This window comes from Dipodomys merriami, unplaced genomic scaffold, assembly GCF_024711535.1.
Source record: "Dipodomys merriami isolate MVZ:Mamm:240054 unplaced genomic scaffold, mDipMer1.0.p SCAF_39, whole genome shotgun sequence".
In the NCBI taxonomy this organism is placed as follows: Eukaryota; Metazoa; Chordata; class Mammalia; order Rodentia; family Heteromyidae; genus Dipodomys; species Dipodomys merriami.
This window is the reverse complement of record NW_027205492.1, coordinates 7,863,601-7,879,233: the sequence shown is the minus strand read 5'-3', so window position 1 is coordinate 7,879,233 and position 15,633 is coordinate 7,863,601. Positions and strand designations below refer to the sequence as shown.

General features: G+C 60.6%; 1 protein-coding gene across 2 annotated transcripts in view; it reads left to right on the top strand.

Annotated features, from left to right (window-relative positions):
• The first annotated feature begins 201 nt into the window (after positions 1-201).
• The window catches only part of LOC138805265 (ubiquitin-conjugating enzyme E2 variant 1), a 38,982-nt gene continuing 23,550 nt past the window's right edge, over positions 202-15,633 (top strand). The window contains exons 1-6 of one of the 2 annotated variants that reach the window (XM_069989982.1): positions 202-372; positions 6,005-6,124; positions 10,157-10,248; positions 11,274-11,418; positions 11,855-12,067; positions 12,305-13,756. In XM_069989982.1, the coding sequence (XP_069846083.1) occupies positions 246-372; positions 6,005-6,124; positions 10,157-10,248; positions 11,274-11,418; positions 11,855-12,067; positions 12,305-12,426 (819 nt within the window). In that variant the 5' untranslated portion in view covers positions 202-245 and the 3' untranslated portion in view covers positions 12,427-13,756. Of the gene's footprint in view, positions 373-6,004; positions 6,125-10,156; positions 10,249-11,273; positions 11,419-11,854; positions 12,068-12,304; positions 13,757-15,633 lie in introns of those variants that run through there. The other variant, XM_069989984.1, reaches the window with a different exon arrangement.

Sequence of the window (15,633 nt, the reverse complement as noted above, 5' to 3'; positions counted from 1 at the left end):
GACGTGCCACCGCCCCACGCTTCCGCGCCCAGCTGCATCCAGCTGCGACCCGCCCCTTCCTACCCGCGGGCTCTGATTGGCCGGAGCGGTCGCGGGCGCGGGTTCCGATTGGCTGTGACGCGAGGCCCCGCCCGCGGCGCGGGCGCGGGGCGGTCATTGGGCGGCGTGATCTCGCCGCGGTTCGGCGGCCGCCGCCGCCGCCGCCGCCGCCAGCAGAGCGCACCGGGCGGGCCGGGCGAGAGGCCATGGCGGGCGCCGAGGACGGGCCGGGCCCGCGGCCGGAGCTCAACGAGGAGGAGGAGGCGGCGTCGGGCCGGCGCTGGGGCGCGCAGCACGCCGGGGCCCGCGAGCTGGCCGCGCTCTACTCGCCAGGTAGGACCCCGGGCCCCTCCGGGCCTGCAGCGGCCTGGCGGCCCTCCGCGACCCGGGCGCCGGACCCCGGCTCCCCGCCCGCCGGCGGCGCCCCCGGGACCCCGCCCCGGGCCGCCCCGCGCAGCCTCCGGGCCTCGGCTCCCGCCGGACCCCCGGACCCGTGGCGCCGGGGCCCCTCGCCCTCGGCCCCGGGCACGCCGCGGCCCTGGTTTGGGGGCGCGTGGCTGCAGTCCGGGCCGGGCGCCCCCCGCGTCCCACCCTAGTTAGTCCGGGGAAGACCTCGATCGCCTCCCTTCCTCCTCCTTCCAGACCTCCGAAGGCCCCGCGCCTCAGTTGGTCTGGACGGTACTCTCCGTGAGGACGGAGCACCCCCGTGTTCCCGGACCCCGTACCACCGGGCCAGGTCGGCAGCTGGGCTCCGTTCCCTCCCGATGCCCCCCCCCCCAGCAGCCAGCTCCGGTCTGCAGCCCTGCGCTGGGCGCCCCGGTCCCCGGGAACCTCCATCCCGAGCGCTCCCCAGCCTGGAGGAAGCGCCTGTGACCACCCCGAGTCGGGTGTCCGGAGCCACCGGTGTGGCCTCACCGCCAGCTTTGTCCAGCGTTCGAACAGCTTTTCTTCTGTCTGGCAGCCCATGCCTTGGGGACCCCCCTCACCCCCAGGCTGCTTCCCCCTTGCCCTCTGCCCCGCCAGCCTGGGCTCCACGTAGTGTCTTTCATCCCGGCTGGATGACCTTGGGCCACTTAGGAGTTTGGACCCAGGTCACCAGAGACTGGCCCGGCCCGGCAGCCCCAAGCTATGTTTTTCCAGACCTGCTGAGATATCTGGTCCACACCCCAAACACTCAGCCTTTCCAAGTAAAAACCTCGTTTTTAGAGAGTGGGGGTGACCTGGGTCAGGCCCCTTTTCTTCCCCAGCTGTTTCCTAAGGACTCAGGAGTCCTTAGGAACAGGAAATGTGGCCCCCCGAGGTGCCCAGGCCTGGCCAACCACAGAGGATGCCTGCAGTCCCCCCCACCCCCCCACCCCAGTCTGCCCTGTGTTAATTGGGAGTGAGTCCTGGGCTCTGGGCTGCAGCTGAAGCAAGGGTTCGAAGCCGCCTTTGCCAGCCTCTGCCCATCCTGCCTGCTGCCAGGCAGCGCAGATCATCCACACACCCCACCCGTGTCCCGCTGCATGTCTGTCCTCCCGCAGCGCTCTCACAATCACAGCCCACCCTCCCCGCCGAGTGGACAGGGAGTCTGAGACTGGCCAGACTGGTTCCTCCAGGTTCCTTTTCATGGGCTCCTCTAGCTGATTGTGTCCACTCACTCTCTGTGTGGCCTTGGAGAAGTACCTGACTTCTCTCTGGACCTGACCTGTAAAATGAGAGACGAGGTCCAATGTACATTAAGGTAACAGCTAACAAGACAAAACTAACAGCAAACAGGACAGAACCGGGGTTGGCATTTCATAGGGAGATGGGCAGTGAATCCCCCCCCTTGTCCTCCTTAATGGTGGCCAAATACAAAGTAGGAAGGGCAAATGGGGTTGGGGGCGGAAGAAGGGGGACAGAGCAGGCAGTTCCAGCCACACTAGGCAGGTGATGTTTGAATGCAGACCTGAAGAAGGAAGGGCCGGGAAGGAGGAACCTTGGATATATTTGAGGAAGGGTTGGTGCAGACCAGAGAAACAGCAAGTGCAAAGGCACTGAGGTGGGCGCTGCCTGGCACATTTTCAGCCACCGAGTAGAGAGGCTCCTGGGCCCCTGGAGTGGACTCCTGTCCTTCCTGGGTCCAGAGGTGGAAGGGTGTTGGGTACGTGACAGCTGGTAGTCACAGCAAGAACAATGACGGTAACTGGCATTTATTGGGCACTAACTGTGTGCGGGCTGTTACATCACCTCAGAGTGAGTGAAGTGCACCTGTATTAACACTTGCAGAGGAGGGAACTGGAAGCCCTGCACCCCCCCCCTTTTCGGCTCCACCTTGGTGGTCGTCAGGCTGCTTTGCCCCCACCGCTGCTCAGGTCTGGTAGGAGCACCCGTCTGCCTGGGTGGAGTCGGCCTGTGAGATGTGGTTCCACAGGGTCGGCGCCAGGGTCCCTGCTCTTCGCTGGGGTGTGGCGGTTGCTGTCTGCTGTGGGGGGTGGGGGGCTGTGGCCTGGTGGCCGAGGACCCAGAGCGGCCACCACAGGGATAGAGGGACATCAGGTGCACACTGGCACATGGCCTGGCAGATTTGGCCAGGGTGTGAGGCCTGCCCCACCAAACCTGAGCTCCACAGAAGGGCGTAGGCAGCGTTCCACCCGGGGCTTGGCTTTCCTTTCCAGGGCCTGGGGACCCCCAGGGCCCGCCACAGCCCCTGGTGTGTGCCACACAGGTACCCCAGCCCCAGGGGGAGTGGGGTCTGTGGGTGCAGCATCCTGGGTCCAGCAGTCCTGATTCCCCCCACGCCCACCTTGGCATGAAGGTCAGGACGCAGGGCAGAGCCCAGCTGGAGCCCGGGGTTCATCCCTGGGGCCTGAGCCCCTGTCCGCACCGCGCAGGGCGGAGCCCTTGCCCTGCGGCTGCCTCTCTTCTCCATCTCTCTCGTCCACTTCTCATCTTTCCCCAGTCCACCCACCGCACCTGTCCCTCCTGCATTTGAGGCATGTCTCTGCCCAGGCACAGAGAAAGGAGGGAGATGACACCAAGCCTTTGTTGTGGGGGACAAGGTGCACAGCCCCCCCCCCCCAGCCAGCCAGAGGTCACTGCTGTGACTCAGCTGGTCACCATGCTTGTCAGGAAGGAGCTGGTGGGCGAGGGTCCAGGGCCGCCACCGGAAGGCCAGTGACACTGCTTAGGCCCGCCGCGTGCAGGCCCGCCAGGCTGGGAGGACAGCCCGCCCGCAGCGCGGGGCAGCGCAGGGCAGCGCAGGCGCCGGCCAAGGCCGCTGGGCACCGTCCGGGCTTTGCAGCAACTGAGGTCCCAGGCCCGGGGGCCCAGACTGCAGAGGCCCCAGAGTCAAAGCGAAGCAGGGCGTGGAGCGGCGCAGGCCTCGGGCTGAGCCGTCTCTAGACTCAGGGCAGCGCAGAACAGCAGGCCAGCACGGAGCCTGGCCCCTGAGCCCGGCCGAGCCTTGGTTTCCTCATCTAGAAGAGTCCTCCTGCCCCTTCCTTGAGTAAACGCGCTCACCGGGGCTTGAAAATGCAGCTGTCCGCAATAGCTAGGATATGGAAACAACCTAGATGCCCCACCACAGATGAATGGATCCAAAAATTGTGGTATCTATACACAATGGAATATTATGCAGCCATTAGAAATGACAAAATAATGGCATTTGCAGGGAAATGGATGGAGCTAGAAGGAATCATGTTGAGCGAGGTAAGCCAAGAACGAAGAGACAAACAGTACATGGTCTCCCTGATAAGTGGATGATGAATCCAAAATGTTAGGTGATATGACAAAACTAAAAGGACTTAAGAAACAAAGAACTCCCACTCATCTGGTTGAACCACTACTAAATATCCCCATGCTGCTGATCACATATATGGCATATAACATATGAGCACCGTTATATATTACAGACTGTGATAGACAATTTGCTCCAGGAAAGTTAGAATGAACTTGTGACTTTAAATGAGCATCATTATTCCACAATACTGTGAATTTCCGGAAATTAAGTAATCACTTAATCACGATCAAAAAAAAAAAAAAAAAAAAAAAAGAACCTTGGGGAAGGGAGGGAGGGAGGGGATGGTAGGGGGAAAACAATGGAGGGGGTAACAATGTTCAAGAGGAAGTGGAAGTGTACTCATTACCTCACTCATGTAACTGTAACCCTCTGTATAGTATCTCTACAATAAAAAAAAATTAAAAAAAAAAAAAAAAAAAAAAAAAAGAAAATGCAGCTGTCCCAGCGCCACAGGCCATGGGCACCTGGGAGGGAGGGGGAGAGGCTGGGCCGCCCTGGGGTGCCCACGCCCTGTGTTCTCACAGGAAGCAAGAACCAGGAACTTGCGCGACTTCACTTAGCTCACTTAAAAACAAACAGAAAGCCCACAGACAGCAGAAGCTGCTGGCAGCTGGGCCCACGAGGGGTCGCTGTCATCGATCTGCCCGCATCAGCCTTCAGGCAGCCCGGGAGCCGCCTGCCCTTCATTTCCTGCTGGGCTTCCCCCGGGGGCTTCCTGCTTCTGAACCTGGTCCTGTCCCACAGACCGGAACTGGAAATGGGAGGGCCTGCTACCATGGCCTCCATGACCCCAAGCTGGAGCAGGAGGCTGGCTGAGAAGCAGGAGCGGGGAACCCTGGGACCCGTTCCCTGCAGGTGACCTCCGCTGTCCCCTGCACCATAGGGACGAGAGGCGGCTGTGTGCTGACACTTCCTTCCCAGGGTGCACGGGGCAGGCCCCCGTCACAGCCTGGCCCCGTCCCTTCAGCCCTGCTCAGGAATGTGCCCCCGCTCCAGCATTTATTGAGCACCAGCGCAGTGCTGGGGCCCTGCTTAGGAATAGACTAGAAGTGGGCACTGGGGCACTTGAGGAGCTGGCCCTCAGATTTGATGGCCTTGGGCTACTTCCTCCATCTCTACTTGGCTTCAGGAGGGCGGAGCCTGGCTTCGCGATGTCACACGCAGTGACGGCATGGCTGCCGCTGAGGTCTCGCCTGGAAAGTAGCTCGGGCTCTGCTCACACACGTGGTGGCTCATGCCTCAGGAGGCTGAGATCTGAGGATCGCGGTTCAAAGCCAGCCCAGGCAGGAAAGACCGTGAGACTCTTATCTCAAAAAAACTACTCAGAAAAATCTGGAGGTGGAATGGTGGCTCAAGTGGTAGAGTGTTAACCTCGAGCACAAAGAGGCTCAAGGACAGCACCTAGGCCCTGAGTTCAAGTCCTAGGACCAGCAAAAAGCAAACAAAAAACAAAACACCTTGCCACTAGTAACTGAGCGCCAGTGACTCATACCTGTAATCCTTGCGACTCAGGAGGCTGAGATCTAAGGACTGAAGTTAAAACCAGCCCAGGCAGGAACGTCTACAAGACTCTTCTGTCCAGTTAATGACCAAAAAAGCTGAAAGTGGAACTGTGGCATAAGTAGTAGAACACCAGACTCGAGTGAAAAAGTTCTAGTACCGTTAGTAGTGCAAGGAAGAGTGTTGCTGTGGTGTGTTCAGAGGGAAGCCACACCGGAGCTGCTGCGCTGTGCCTCCAGCTCCTTCTGGCCACAGCGATGCCAGGGCCAGCTCATTAGCCGGTCCCCAGGTGACAGATGCGTGGACAGAACAGTGCACTGTCCAAACACGGCAGTGTTAAGGCCCCCCCCCTCCATCCTGACAGCCCACAGCACCTGCTCCCTCCCTGCAGCCACCTCGAGGTAATGGCCACTACCAGAGGCCCTGGCTCCCCTGGACCTCCCAGCTTATGGTCTGCAGCTTATGCAGGCAGTCTCTAGGGAGTCACCTGCAGGGGGGAAGCAGGTGTGCAAGAGGCTTCAGGGTAAAACCGTTCCCAAGGGCTTCAAGGCCCTGGAGGCCTGCATAAAGGCCTGCTGTGAGGGAGGGCTGGTGCTGCATGGTGGTTGGTGGTGTGCCGAGGGTGGGGCGTGGCCTGATGTCAGGGAGGGGCATGGGTGCAGTGCTCTCAGGCTCTCAGGGCCCTCCCCCCTCTCCCCACAGGCAAGCGGTTCCAGGAGTGGTGCTGCGTGATCCTGTGCTTCGGCCTCATTGCCCACAACTTGGTCCACCTCCTGTTGCTGGCCCGCTGGGAGCACATGCCCCTGGTCATCGTGGGCATCGGTGAGTACTGGGGCCCCCAGCGCCCACCTGCCTGTGCGTGTGTGCACATTCGAAATGCTTCCCCCCACCCAATGCGCTCCCTGCTCCCAGCTTGCCCCCAGCATCCACACACACGGCCCAGACAGGCACTGCCTTCCCTGTGCAGACAGCCGCTCTGCGTACACTGCACTGGCCACTGACCTGAGGACTCACTCCTACCCCAGGGCCTTGGCCTGTGCTGTTCCTTGTGCCAGAAAGGCTCTCCCTGATTGCTCCTCAAAAATCAAGGCAACAGTAACTCACATCTCTGTAATCCCAGCTACTCAGGAGACCAAACTGGAGGATCCAGACAGGGTACAGAGGTCCACTAGACTCCATCTCCCAAAGTAGCCCGCAACAAGCCAAGCAGGGGCTATGGCTCAGCTGGTAGAGAACTAGGTGAGCAAGCAAGCAAGCAGGGACTCTTGAGTTCAAACACTAGTACTGCCTGGCACACAGCAGGTGCTGTGTGCTTGGTGAATGTGTGAAGGCCCCAGGAGCCCTGCCTGCCCTCTGCTCAGCCTCAGGGCTGGACAGAGGTGCTCTGAGCCTTGGGGCCTGGTCCAGGGGGTGCCTGGCAGGCAGGGGGCGGGTACGCGTGAGGCTCACACTCCTGCCTCCTGGCCCTGGGACCACAAGAGGCGGGAAGAGACATGGCCACCACACCCGCTGCTGGTCAGCTTAGCCAGCACCAAGCCCCTGCTGAGCATGGATACTTTACAAAGCCTTGTGACCTGCCTGTCAGGCCTCACCTGGGCCGCACCCGGTCAGTCCGTCTCACCCCACAGACCCCTAGCCGGGCCAGACGGCCCCCAGTGCACACACAAGGAATAAAGGGTGGGCAGGGTGGTGGCGGGGGTGGGGGGGTGGGGGGGAGGGTCCCAGGCAGGTCACCCCTCCTTCAGCGCCTCCAACGCCTGGGTGGCTGGAGAAGCTGTCCTAGGGCTCCACTTCCACACCTCCACCTCTGGCTGATAAGGGAGACCGTCTGCAGATAGTGATGTTTGCACAGGCCCTAATTGATAGGAGCAGCACCCCGGGCTGCCCGTCAGCCTCAGGAGATGATAAGGGTGCGTGCCAGCACTGCCAGCCCCGCCCTGGCCCCCGGGCTCCACGCCCAAGGCTGGCACAGGAAATCAAAGGACCTGGAACGCGAAAGGTGTCTAGTAGGTTAGCCAGCCACAGCGATGCCAAGCCTGGAGTGTAAGTACAGCGGCCCTGCGGAAACACAGCAGGAAGCGCAAAGGCCCGAGGCTGGCGCGTGCCCATGCGCTGAGTCGGGGGAGCATCATGGGCAGCAGGGGCCTCTGGGTTTGTGACAATTACCAGGGACCCTGGCACAGCCCCCCCCCAGTCTGCCCTGTGTCCTCCACACCAGGCCTCGGAGGTGGGGGCCTGGAGGGAGCCCTGCCTACCCCTGTCCAGTCTCTGTGCTCAGGGGACAAAGAGGCGGTGCGCCTGCCCTGTGGAAGAAAGCCTGGTAGGCCGGCAGCCCAGAGCTGTGCTCCAGGAACGGCTGTGCGGGGCCCGGGGCGGTGGCCTCACTGCCAGTGCTGCGGGGCAGCGAGGAGGGCCTGGGCACCCACTGGACAGATGCCGAGGCCAGGGCACCTCAGCCCCGAAGCTGCCACCCGCGGCCCACCCAGCGCTCGTGAACCCTGCGGAGAGGCCCGTGGGCCGTTTCCCACATCCCTGCCTGAGCCTGGCCTCTGTGACCACAGCGCGGCCCTGCTCTGGCCCTGGCAGCCCCACTGGCCCTGCTCCCCGTGACCGCAGGAGCCCCACACCCCACGCATGCGCACAGAGCAGCCTCAGGAAAGCCAAGCGGTTGGGATGGAAAAGAGACGGTGCTTGCTTACTTAGCAACCTCTAGTTTTTAGGAGGTTGGGATGCACAGGAAGATGGATGCACTGTTCCCACACACCCTCCAGTGTCTGACTTTGCCATCTTGCATTAACATCGGACATTTGGCGCAACTGACGTACGGCGTGCAGGCTGTATTCCAGCCATTGCCGTTTCCCTTTCCTGTCCCAGGAAAGGGGCCACATTTTTCCTGGTCATGGGGCTTGAACACTGGCCCTGGGCGCTGACCCTCAGCTCTTCAGCTCTAGGCAAGTGCTCTGTCACTTGAGCCACAGCACCACTTCTGGTTTTCTGAGTGGGTTATTGGAGATGAGTGTCATGGACTTTCCTGCCCGGGCTGGCTTTGAGCCACAATCCTCAGATCTCAGCCTCCTGAGTAGCTAGGATGACAGGTGTGAGCCACCGGCACCCAGCAAGGGGCCACATTATGTGGAGTTGTCACTTGAAGATTTGACTCTGAACTGTGATCTAGTGTGTGCGTGTGCATGCGTGTGTGCGTGTGCATGCGTGTGTGCGTGTGCATGCGTGTGTGTGCGCCCGTGCTGGGGGTGGAACCCAGGCCTCGCACACTCCATCTTCTCCCACTGCCTCTATCTGCATGGCCAAAGCCACACCCAACCTTCAGACTCCTCCCATTTCCTGGTGGCCCTGACAGTTTTGTGGTGGGCGGAGCACCGCTCTAGCAAGCTCTTGTTTTGCAGAGCTTTTCTGGTGATCAGGAGAGGCCTGGGGAGGGGGGCAGAGGTCCCAGGCCCAGGTAGGAGCAGGGTCAGCAGTGCTGTGGGTCATTGCCCTTGATTGCCTGTGGGTCCAGGTGTGTGCCGAGTTCACTTGACACACCCATGTGCACACACCAAGCGTGCACAGTGTGGGAGTCAGCCTCCAGGAATGTCAAGCCACCATCACAGACCCTCCTAGGTCTGCTCACTGCAGTGCAGAGATCAGAGGAGGTAAGACATCCAAGATGCTGGCACCAGACCTGTGGCCACAGACAGACGGACAGACAGACGTGGCCTTGCCTTGTCCTAGGAGCTGAGACAGGAAATGCAAGGCGTGGGGCCCTGGGGAGGCTGTGCCGGGGAGAGGCTGCCTGCCAGCGGCCGCACAAAAGCCCTTCTTTGTCCTCTCCCCCCACTCCACACCCACCCCTGCCAAGCAGCAGGCTGCCTGACTCCAGCCCACCCGCCTTCTGCCCTTCTGCAGGGCTGGTCTCGGCCACGTCCCACCCTCCCCCGGCCCTCCAGCCGCTCCTGTGCTCACCTCCGCTGGAGATCCTCCCTCTGTGGCTGCGTGACTTGTGCCACAGTGCTCTGCGGCTCCCGTCCCCGGGAAGGTGCCCTGGGCTTGGTTGTCACCCAGGGGCTGCAGACACGCAATTCACAAAGGAAACAGAGTCAGAGAAATGGGGAGGGGCTGGCCCAAAGCCACCAGCTTGCGTGGTCCTCTGGTCCTCTGCCCTGGGTCCCAGGGAACACAGGCACCCCATGGCCGAGCGGGCTATGCTGCAGGCCGGCTGTGTGGCTGGCTTCTTGGATTCAGGATGTCGTGCTGAGTCCTGGCCCTGGGAGGCTATGGTGACTGTGGAGAGCGCGCAAGCGCAGACCCCAGGGGTGAAGGAGGGGAGCTGTACTACGGGGCAAGAATGTTCCAGGTCTTGTGGGGGAGGTGTGGAAGGGGCAGGTGCAGGAAGGCTGCAGTGGGCAGGGCGATAGTGAGGTGCTGCCCCTCCCCCCGTGCCCTCCCTGTGTGTGCAGGATGACACCCCGCTGTGTCACATGTGAGTCTCCAGGCCCCCACATCGCCCCAGAGGGGCGGCGCCTGCCAGCCTCGCCCACGGTGCCAGCCCTGCGGCTGGGGCTGGGGCCGGGGTCTCCAAGGGCTCCGCTTCTGCTTCTGCGCAGAGAGCAGAGGAGGAAGCGAGGCAGGAGGAAGCCGGGGAGGGCTGTGTGGCTTTCCCCCCGCTTGTCTCTCCAGTGCCCCCCCAGCAGGGAGGGTGCCCCACCCCTGGGGCAGCTCAGGGCCAAGAAAGTTAGGTGAACCCCTTTCTCCAGGGAAGAAAACTGGAAAGGAGCCCCTGCCCCAAGAAGGAGTGAATGGACTGGCGGGGAGGGTGAGCAAGCGCAGGCCTCACTCACCCTCCTCTCCTCACAGTTGCCGGCGCGCTCGTTGCTGACTTCCTGTCTGGCCTGGTGCACTGGGGGGCCGACACATGGGGCTCCGTGGAGCTGCCCGTTGTGGGGAAGGTGCGTATTCGGCCCGTGCGGCCTTGGGTGGGTGCCCTTCCCTGGAGCCTCCCCCTGTCCGGGGGTCAGCGGCCTCCCAGGCAGGGCAGAGCAGAGCAGGGCAGGGCAGGGCAGAGCAGGGCAGAGCAGGCTCTCTCTCAGAGCAGAGCAGAGCAGGCTCTCTCTCAGACCAGAGCAGAGCAGGCCCCCTCCCAGTCAGAGCAGCTCTCCTGGCCTGGCTGAGGCACAGTGGGGAGACTTGATTGTGCAGAGCTTTTGGATTTTTGGTTTCGTTTTTTTGGGGGGGTCTCACTGTGTGGACCAGGCTGGCATCGAAGGCACTATCCATTGTCTTGCTTTGTCTAAAGTGGATTTATCTTGTACCTGTCAGAAAATCTAATGTGAAGTGGTTTTCTTAAAGTCTGCGAGGAGCTGAGCTCTCAGGGTTAGAGCTGAAGGCAGGGTAGCTGGGGTCATAGGACAGCCTCCCACCTTCCTGCCCACCTCCATCCTCTCTCTAGAGAAGAGGCCTCCAGTCCTAGGTCCCAACCAGAGTCCCAGGGCCCTGCCCCTGTCACATGGCTGTCTTGAAGCTGGTGATGGCTGGAAGGACTTGGGTTCTGATTGGCCAGTCTCCGTCACGTGGCCATCTTGAATGGCTGGAGGGACTTGGATTCTGATTGGCCAGGCTTGGTCACATACCCACTGTGGGGATGGGTCAGCCCGCCCAACAGTGGTGCTAAGAGAAAGGGAGGATTTTAACCCAAGGCAGGCGTGGAAGGTGACAGTGCTCGGTGTCTCTTACTGCAAGCGGCCACTTAGTCCGGGGGTGCAGGGAAGCAGGTGGCCTCCACATCCTTGTCGGATCATTTCCACGTGCCTCGCACCGTGTTGTAGGGTTTGGGGTACCTTGTGGAGGAGTCTAGGGCTCCAGGGCTGGGTCAGGGCGGGCGTTCCAGGCCCAGGAGGTGACCTAGCATGGGCAGATTGGGTCTGGAAGGCACGGGCCATGGGCTGATGGCCACGGTGGCCCCTGTACCACCCAGGCTTTCATCCGGCCCTTCCGGGAACACCACATCGACCCCACAGCCATCACAAGGCACGACTTCATCGAGACCAACGGTGACAACTGCCTGGTGACCCTGCTGCCGCTGCTGAACATGGCCTACAAGTTCCGCACCCTGAGCCCAGGTGAGGCCAGGACCTTCGGGCTGGGTGTGCGTTTCCAGGGCTGTCCAGTGACGCCAGAATGGTTCTGGGCCAGGTATGGTGGCGCACACTTGTCCTGGGTGTGGAGGAGGCAGAGAAGCGGAGGATCTCAGTCCAAGGCTCAAGCAGTGGAGCCCTTTACAAGGCCCAGAGTTCAAATCCCTGTGGTGTTGGACAAGATGGCCCCAGTTCCCAGCCTCTCCTGGCAGTCAGTGATAGCCATTGGGGTCCAGGTCCCAACCTGTCCCCCCCACCTCATGCCAACACCAAGCCGCTGCACCCCCTCTCCTCCCGTGACACCCACATCCCAGCCTGCTACCCACCACGCCGAGCCTGTCTGCCCCAGAACCCGAAGGCCTGAGGCCCAGGGAGCTGCCTGAGGGCAGGACCCAGTGTGAGGGCATGCACATCCCCGCAGGAGCCCTGGAGCCGCTGTACCCCTGGGAGTGCTTTGTCTTCTGCCTGATCCTCTTCGGCACCTTCACCAACCAGATCCACAAGTGGTCGCACACGTACTTTGGGCTGCCGCGCTGGGTGGAGGCGCTGCAGGACTGGCACATCATCCTGCCCCGCCGGCACCACCGCGTCCACCACGTGTCGCCCCACGAGACCTACTTCTGCATCACCACAGGTGGGGCCGCCCCGCCCCCACCCCGCGGGGCCTGGCACCTACCCGCACTTAGTGTGGCCTGAGCTTGGCCTCCAGCGCTGGGGGAGGCAGGCAGGCGTCCCGCCTGCAGTGAGTGGACGCAAGGAGGGGAGGGTGGTGGAGAGATGGGGGGCGGTCCTTGCCTTTTAAATAAGGCCTGAGGGGGGAGGGACTCCTGCCAGCAGTTGAAGGGCCATGTCTGTCGGTCTGTCTCCACAGGCTGGCTGAACTACCCCCTGGAGAAGATGGGCTTCTGGCGGCGCCTGGAGGGTCTCATCCAGGGTCTCACAGGGGAGAAGCCGCGGGCGGACGACATGAAGTGGGCCCAGAAGATCAAGTGACTTCCGGAGCCCACTCCACGACCAGCCTCCCCAGCCTTGAACGGAAGCCATCTGCCAAATCCCTGCCTCGCCCAGGGGACCCGCCCACCCGTGACAATACTTGAGCCACTGACTTCAGTTCTTCTTCCTTTTGTTTCCTGGGCCCCTCCCCAAGCGCCTGAGCTGCTGTCCCAAAGCCCAGCACTGCAGAAAAAGGGAGCCCCGCCCCCACGCCCGCTGCCCTGCCCCAGGGCTGAACGAGGCCACTGACATGGCCCTCTGGCCCCAGTGGCCCAGGGAGACCCGGACCCTTGGGCGCCCCTGCAGGTGGACAGCTTTTGCCGCCAGTGGTCACCCAAGATGGCGCCCGCCAGAGGGGCCGAGGGCAGCCAGCGGCAGAGGCCAAGACCCCCGTCACGTGTGGGCACCCTCTCCCTCCGCCCGCCCCATTCCAGCTGCCTCTGATGTCCCCGGCTCCAGCTGGCTGCGGTCACAGCCGATGAAGGGCTGGTCACCTGGGAAAGGACATCCTGTCTCCTTACAAGGTGTGTGGGAAGGAAGCGGGGCTTTTTTATTTTGGGTTTTTTTTAAAGGTGCTTGCTTGTTAATGTATAATAGAACGCCTTAATATCTTTTCTGTAACACGGAATACTATTTTAATGTCCTGTTTTGGATGTACATAATATATTTATAACAAAGCAGCAAGAGTCTCCTTCACCCTGGCAGCCTCAAGGTGTTTCCTGGTTGGCTGGGGTGGGGCCAAGAGGTCAGGATGAGCTCCGCCCCCTCCCCAGCTCCCCGGCCTGGCCTCCAGGTGGGGCTGTTAGCCCAGGTAGAAAACTACTGTCATGCCGGGCGCCGGTGGCTCACGCCTGTAATCCTAGCTACTCAGGAGGCTGAGATATGAGGATCGAGGTTCAAAGCCAGCCCGGGCAGGAGAGACCGTGAGACTCCTATCTCCAATAAACCACCAGAAAACCGGAAGTGGCGCTGTAGCTCAAGTGGTAGAGCGCTCGCCTTGAGCTGAAGAGCTCAAGCTGAAGAGCTGAAGTGCCCAGGCCCAGAGTTCAAGCCCCACGACCTACAAAAAAAAGAAAAGAAAAGAAAAGAAAACTACTGTCACCTTTCCAAGGGGACCCCAGCTTGGGGTGGGGGTGGGGGACCGTTCAGGGGACCATGACAGATAAAGGCTGGTCCATTCTGGAGAGTTCCTTCATGTCACTGGCTGGTGGGTGTGTCAGACTGTGGTCTTGACACTGGACTACAGTGAACTAAAGCCCTGCCCGGGAGTCGCTGGGCTGGGTGAGGGGAGACAATAAATGTGAATAAATGCACATGGAACTTCCCCTGATGATGTGTGAAAATGAAACAGGCTCCTGGGGCCTGCAGGAGGCCTGGGAAAGGGGCCTCCTCCTGGGAGGTCCTCCTGCAGAGGTCCTGGGGGGGGAAGGGGAGCTGGGAGCCAGGGTGTGTCACACAGCTGCCGGCCCAGGTGGTAAGCACTGGGCACCTCTGAACGAGAAGAAACGTGCTTATCTTCTGAGCAAGTCGTTAAAAGGTCCTTCCTGGGGCTCAGGGGTGACACAGGGCTGAGATGGCTCTGTTGGTAGAGTGCCACACGCACGGGGACCCGTGTCCATCCCCAGGGTGGGGGGAGTCTGGCCTGCACGGAAGAGCAGCCTCAGTAAGGCATTTGTTTAAAAATGCTATAACCCATGGGACTGGGAAGGCGGCTCAGGGATAGAGCGCTTGCCTTGCATGCATCAGGCCCTGGGTTCGATTCCTCAGCACCACATGAACAGAAAAAGCTGGAAGTGGCGATGTGGCTCAGGTGGTAGAGTGCTAACTTTGAGTTCAGGCCCCACAACCCCCCCCCCAAATGGCTATAACCCCATCCTCAAAATTAACTTGACGCCATGTCTGAGGATGGGTAAAGAAAGAGGTATTAGAAGTTTGCCCCCCGACCCCCACCACACACAATTGAGAACTAAAGGCCGTCAATTCCTAGAGCTGCGAAAGTGCCTGGCCGGTTCACACTGGGGTTTGGCAGGACCCAGGATTCCGGTCTGCTTTTCCTGAATTGATGGGATGGTGGGGCACTCCCCACCCACGGGCTGCGGCTGCAGCCAGCCTTGCAAGATTGCCTCTCACCGGCCCAGGGTGGGCATGTGCCCCCCAGGAGTCAGGTTGCCCAGGAAAAGCAGGGTGTTCTGATTGGCTAGGACTGACACAGTCTCCTGGGCCAGAGGTGGAATTAACCCTTTTTTTTTTGCCAGTCCTGGGACTTGAACCCAGGGCCTGGGCACTGTCCCTGACTGAGCTTCTTTTGCTCAAGGATCCCTCTCTACCACTTGAGCCAGGATTACAGCACCACTTCTGGTTTTTTCTGTGTATGTGGTACTAAGGAATCAAACCCAGGGCTTCATGCTTGCTAGGCCAGCACTCTACCACTGAGTCACTTCCCAGCTCCTCCCTAAGACTTTTAAGACTGAAAGTATGGGATGTGTAGCTAATGGGGTCAGAACCAGCATCTAGCTCCTGTCTGTCCCCAAGCCCGGTGGCTGATGAGGGAGGGTGGGCTGGGCTGTGTGCTGGACTCAAAGGTGGCTGGGATGGGGGTGGACAGAATCCAAAAATCCAAATTTTAAACATACTGATGCCATGTTGAAAACATACCAAGAAAAGCTGAGCATGACGCCTGGGTTGAAAAATTGCTTGAGCCCACAAGAACAAGAGCAAACCAGGCCGAGTCTCAAAAGAAGTCTAAGGCCTAAGCACAAGGGAAAGGGCATTGTTCTAGCAAGCAAGGGGCCTGGAGTTCAAATCCCACTACTGCAAAAGAAAGGAAAGAAGAAGGAAGGAAGGAAGGAAAAAAAAAAAGCAGGGCTGGGAAGGTGGCTCAGTGGTAGAGCGCTTGCCTTGCATGCCTGAGGCCCTGGGTTTGATTCCTCAGCATCACATAAGCAAAAAGAAAAAAGCCAGAAGTGGCGCTCTGGCTCAAGTGGTAGAGTGCTACCTTGAGCTGAAGAGCTGAGGGACAGCGCCCAGGCCCAGAGTTCAGGCCCCACAACTGGACCCCCGCCTCCCCCCCAAAAAAAGGCAACAGCAACAAAAGCTTCAACACACCATGGGCAAAAAAACATTCATTGGCAAAGGCTAACTTCTGCCTGGACATCCTGCCTGGGCCAAGGGCCTGGCCTGAGGAAGCCCTTTGCTGCCATCTGGTGG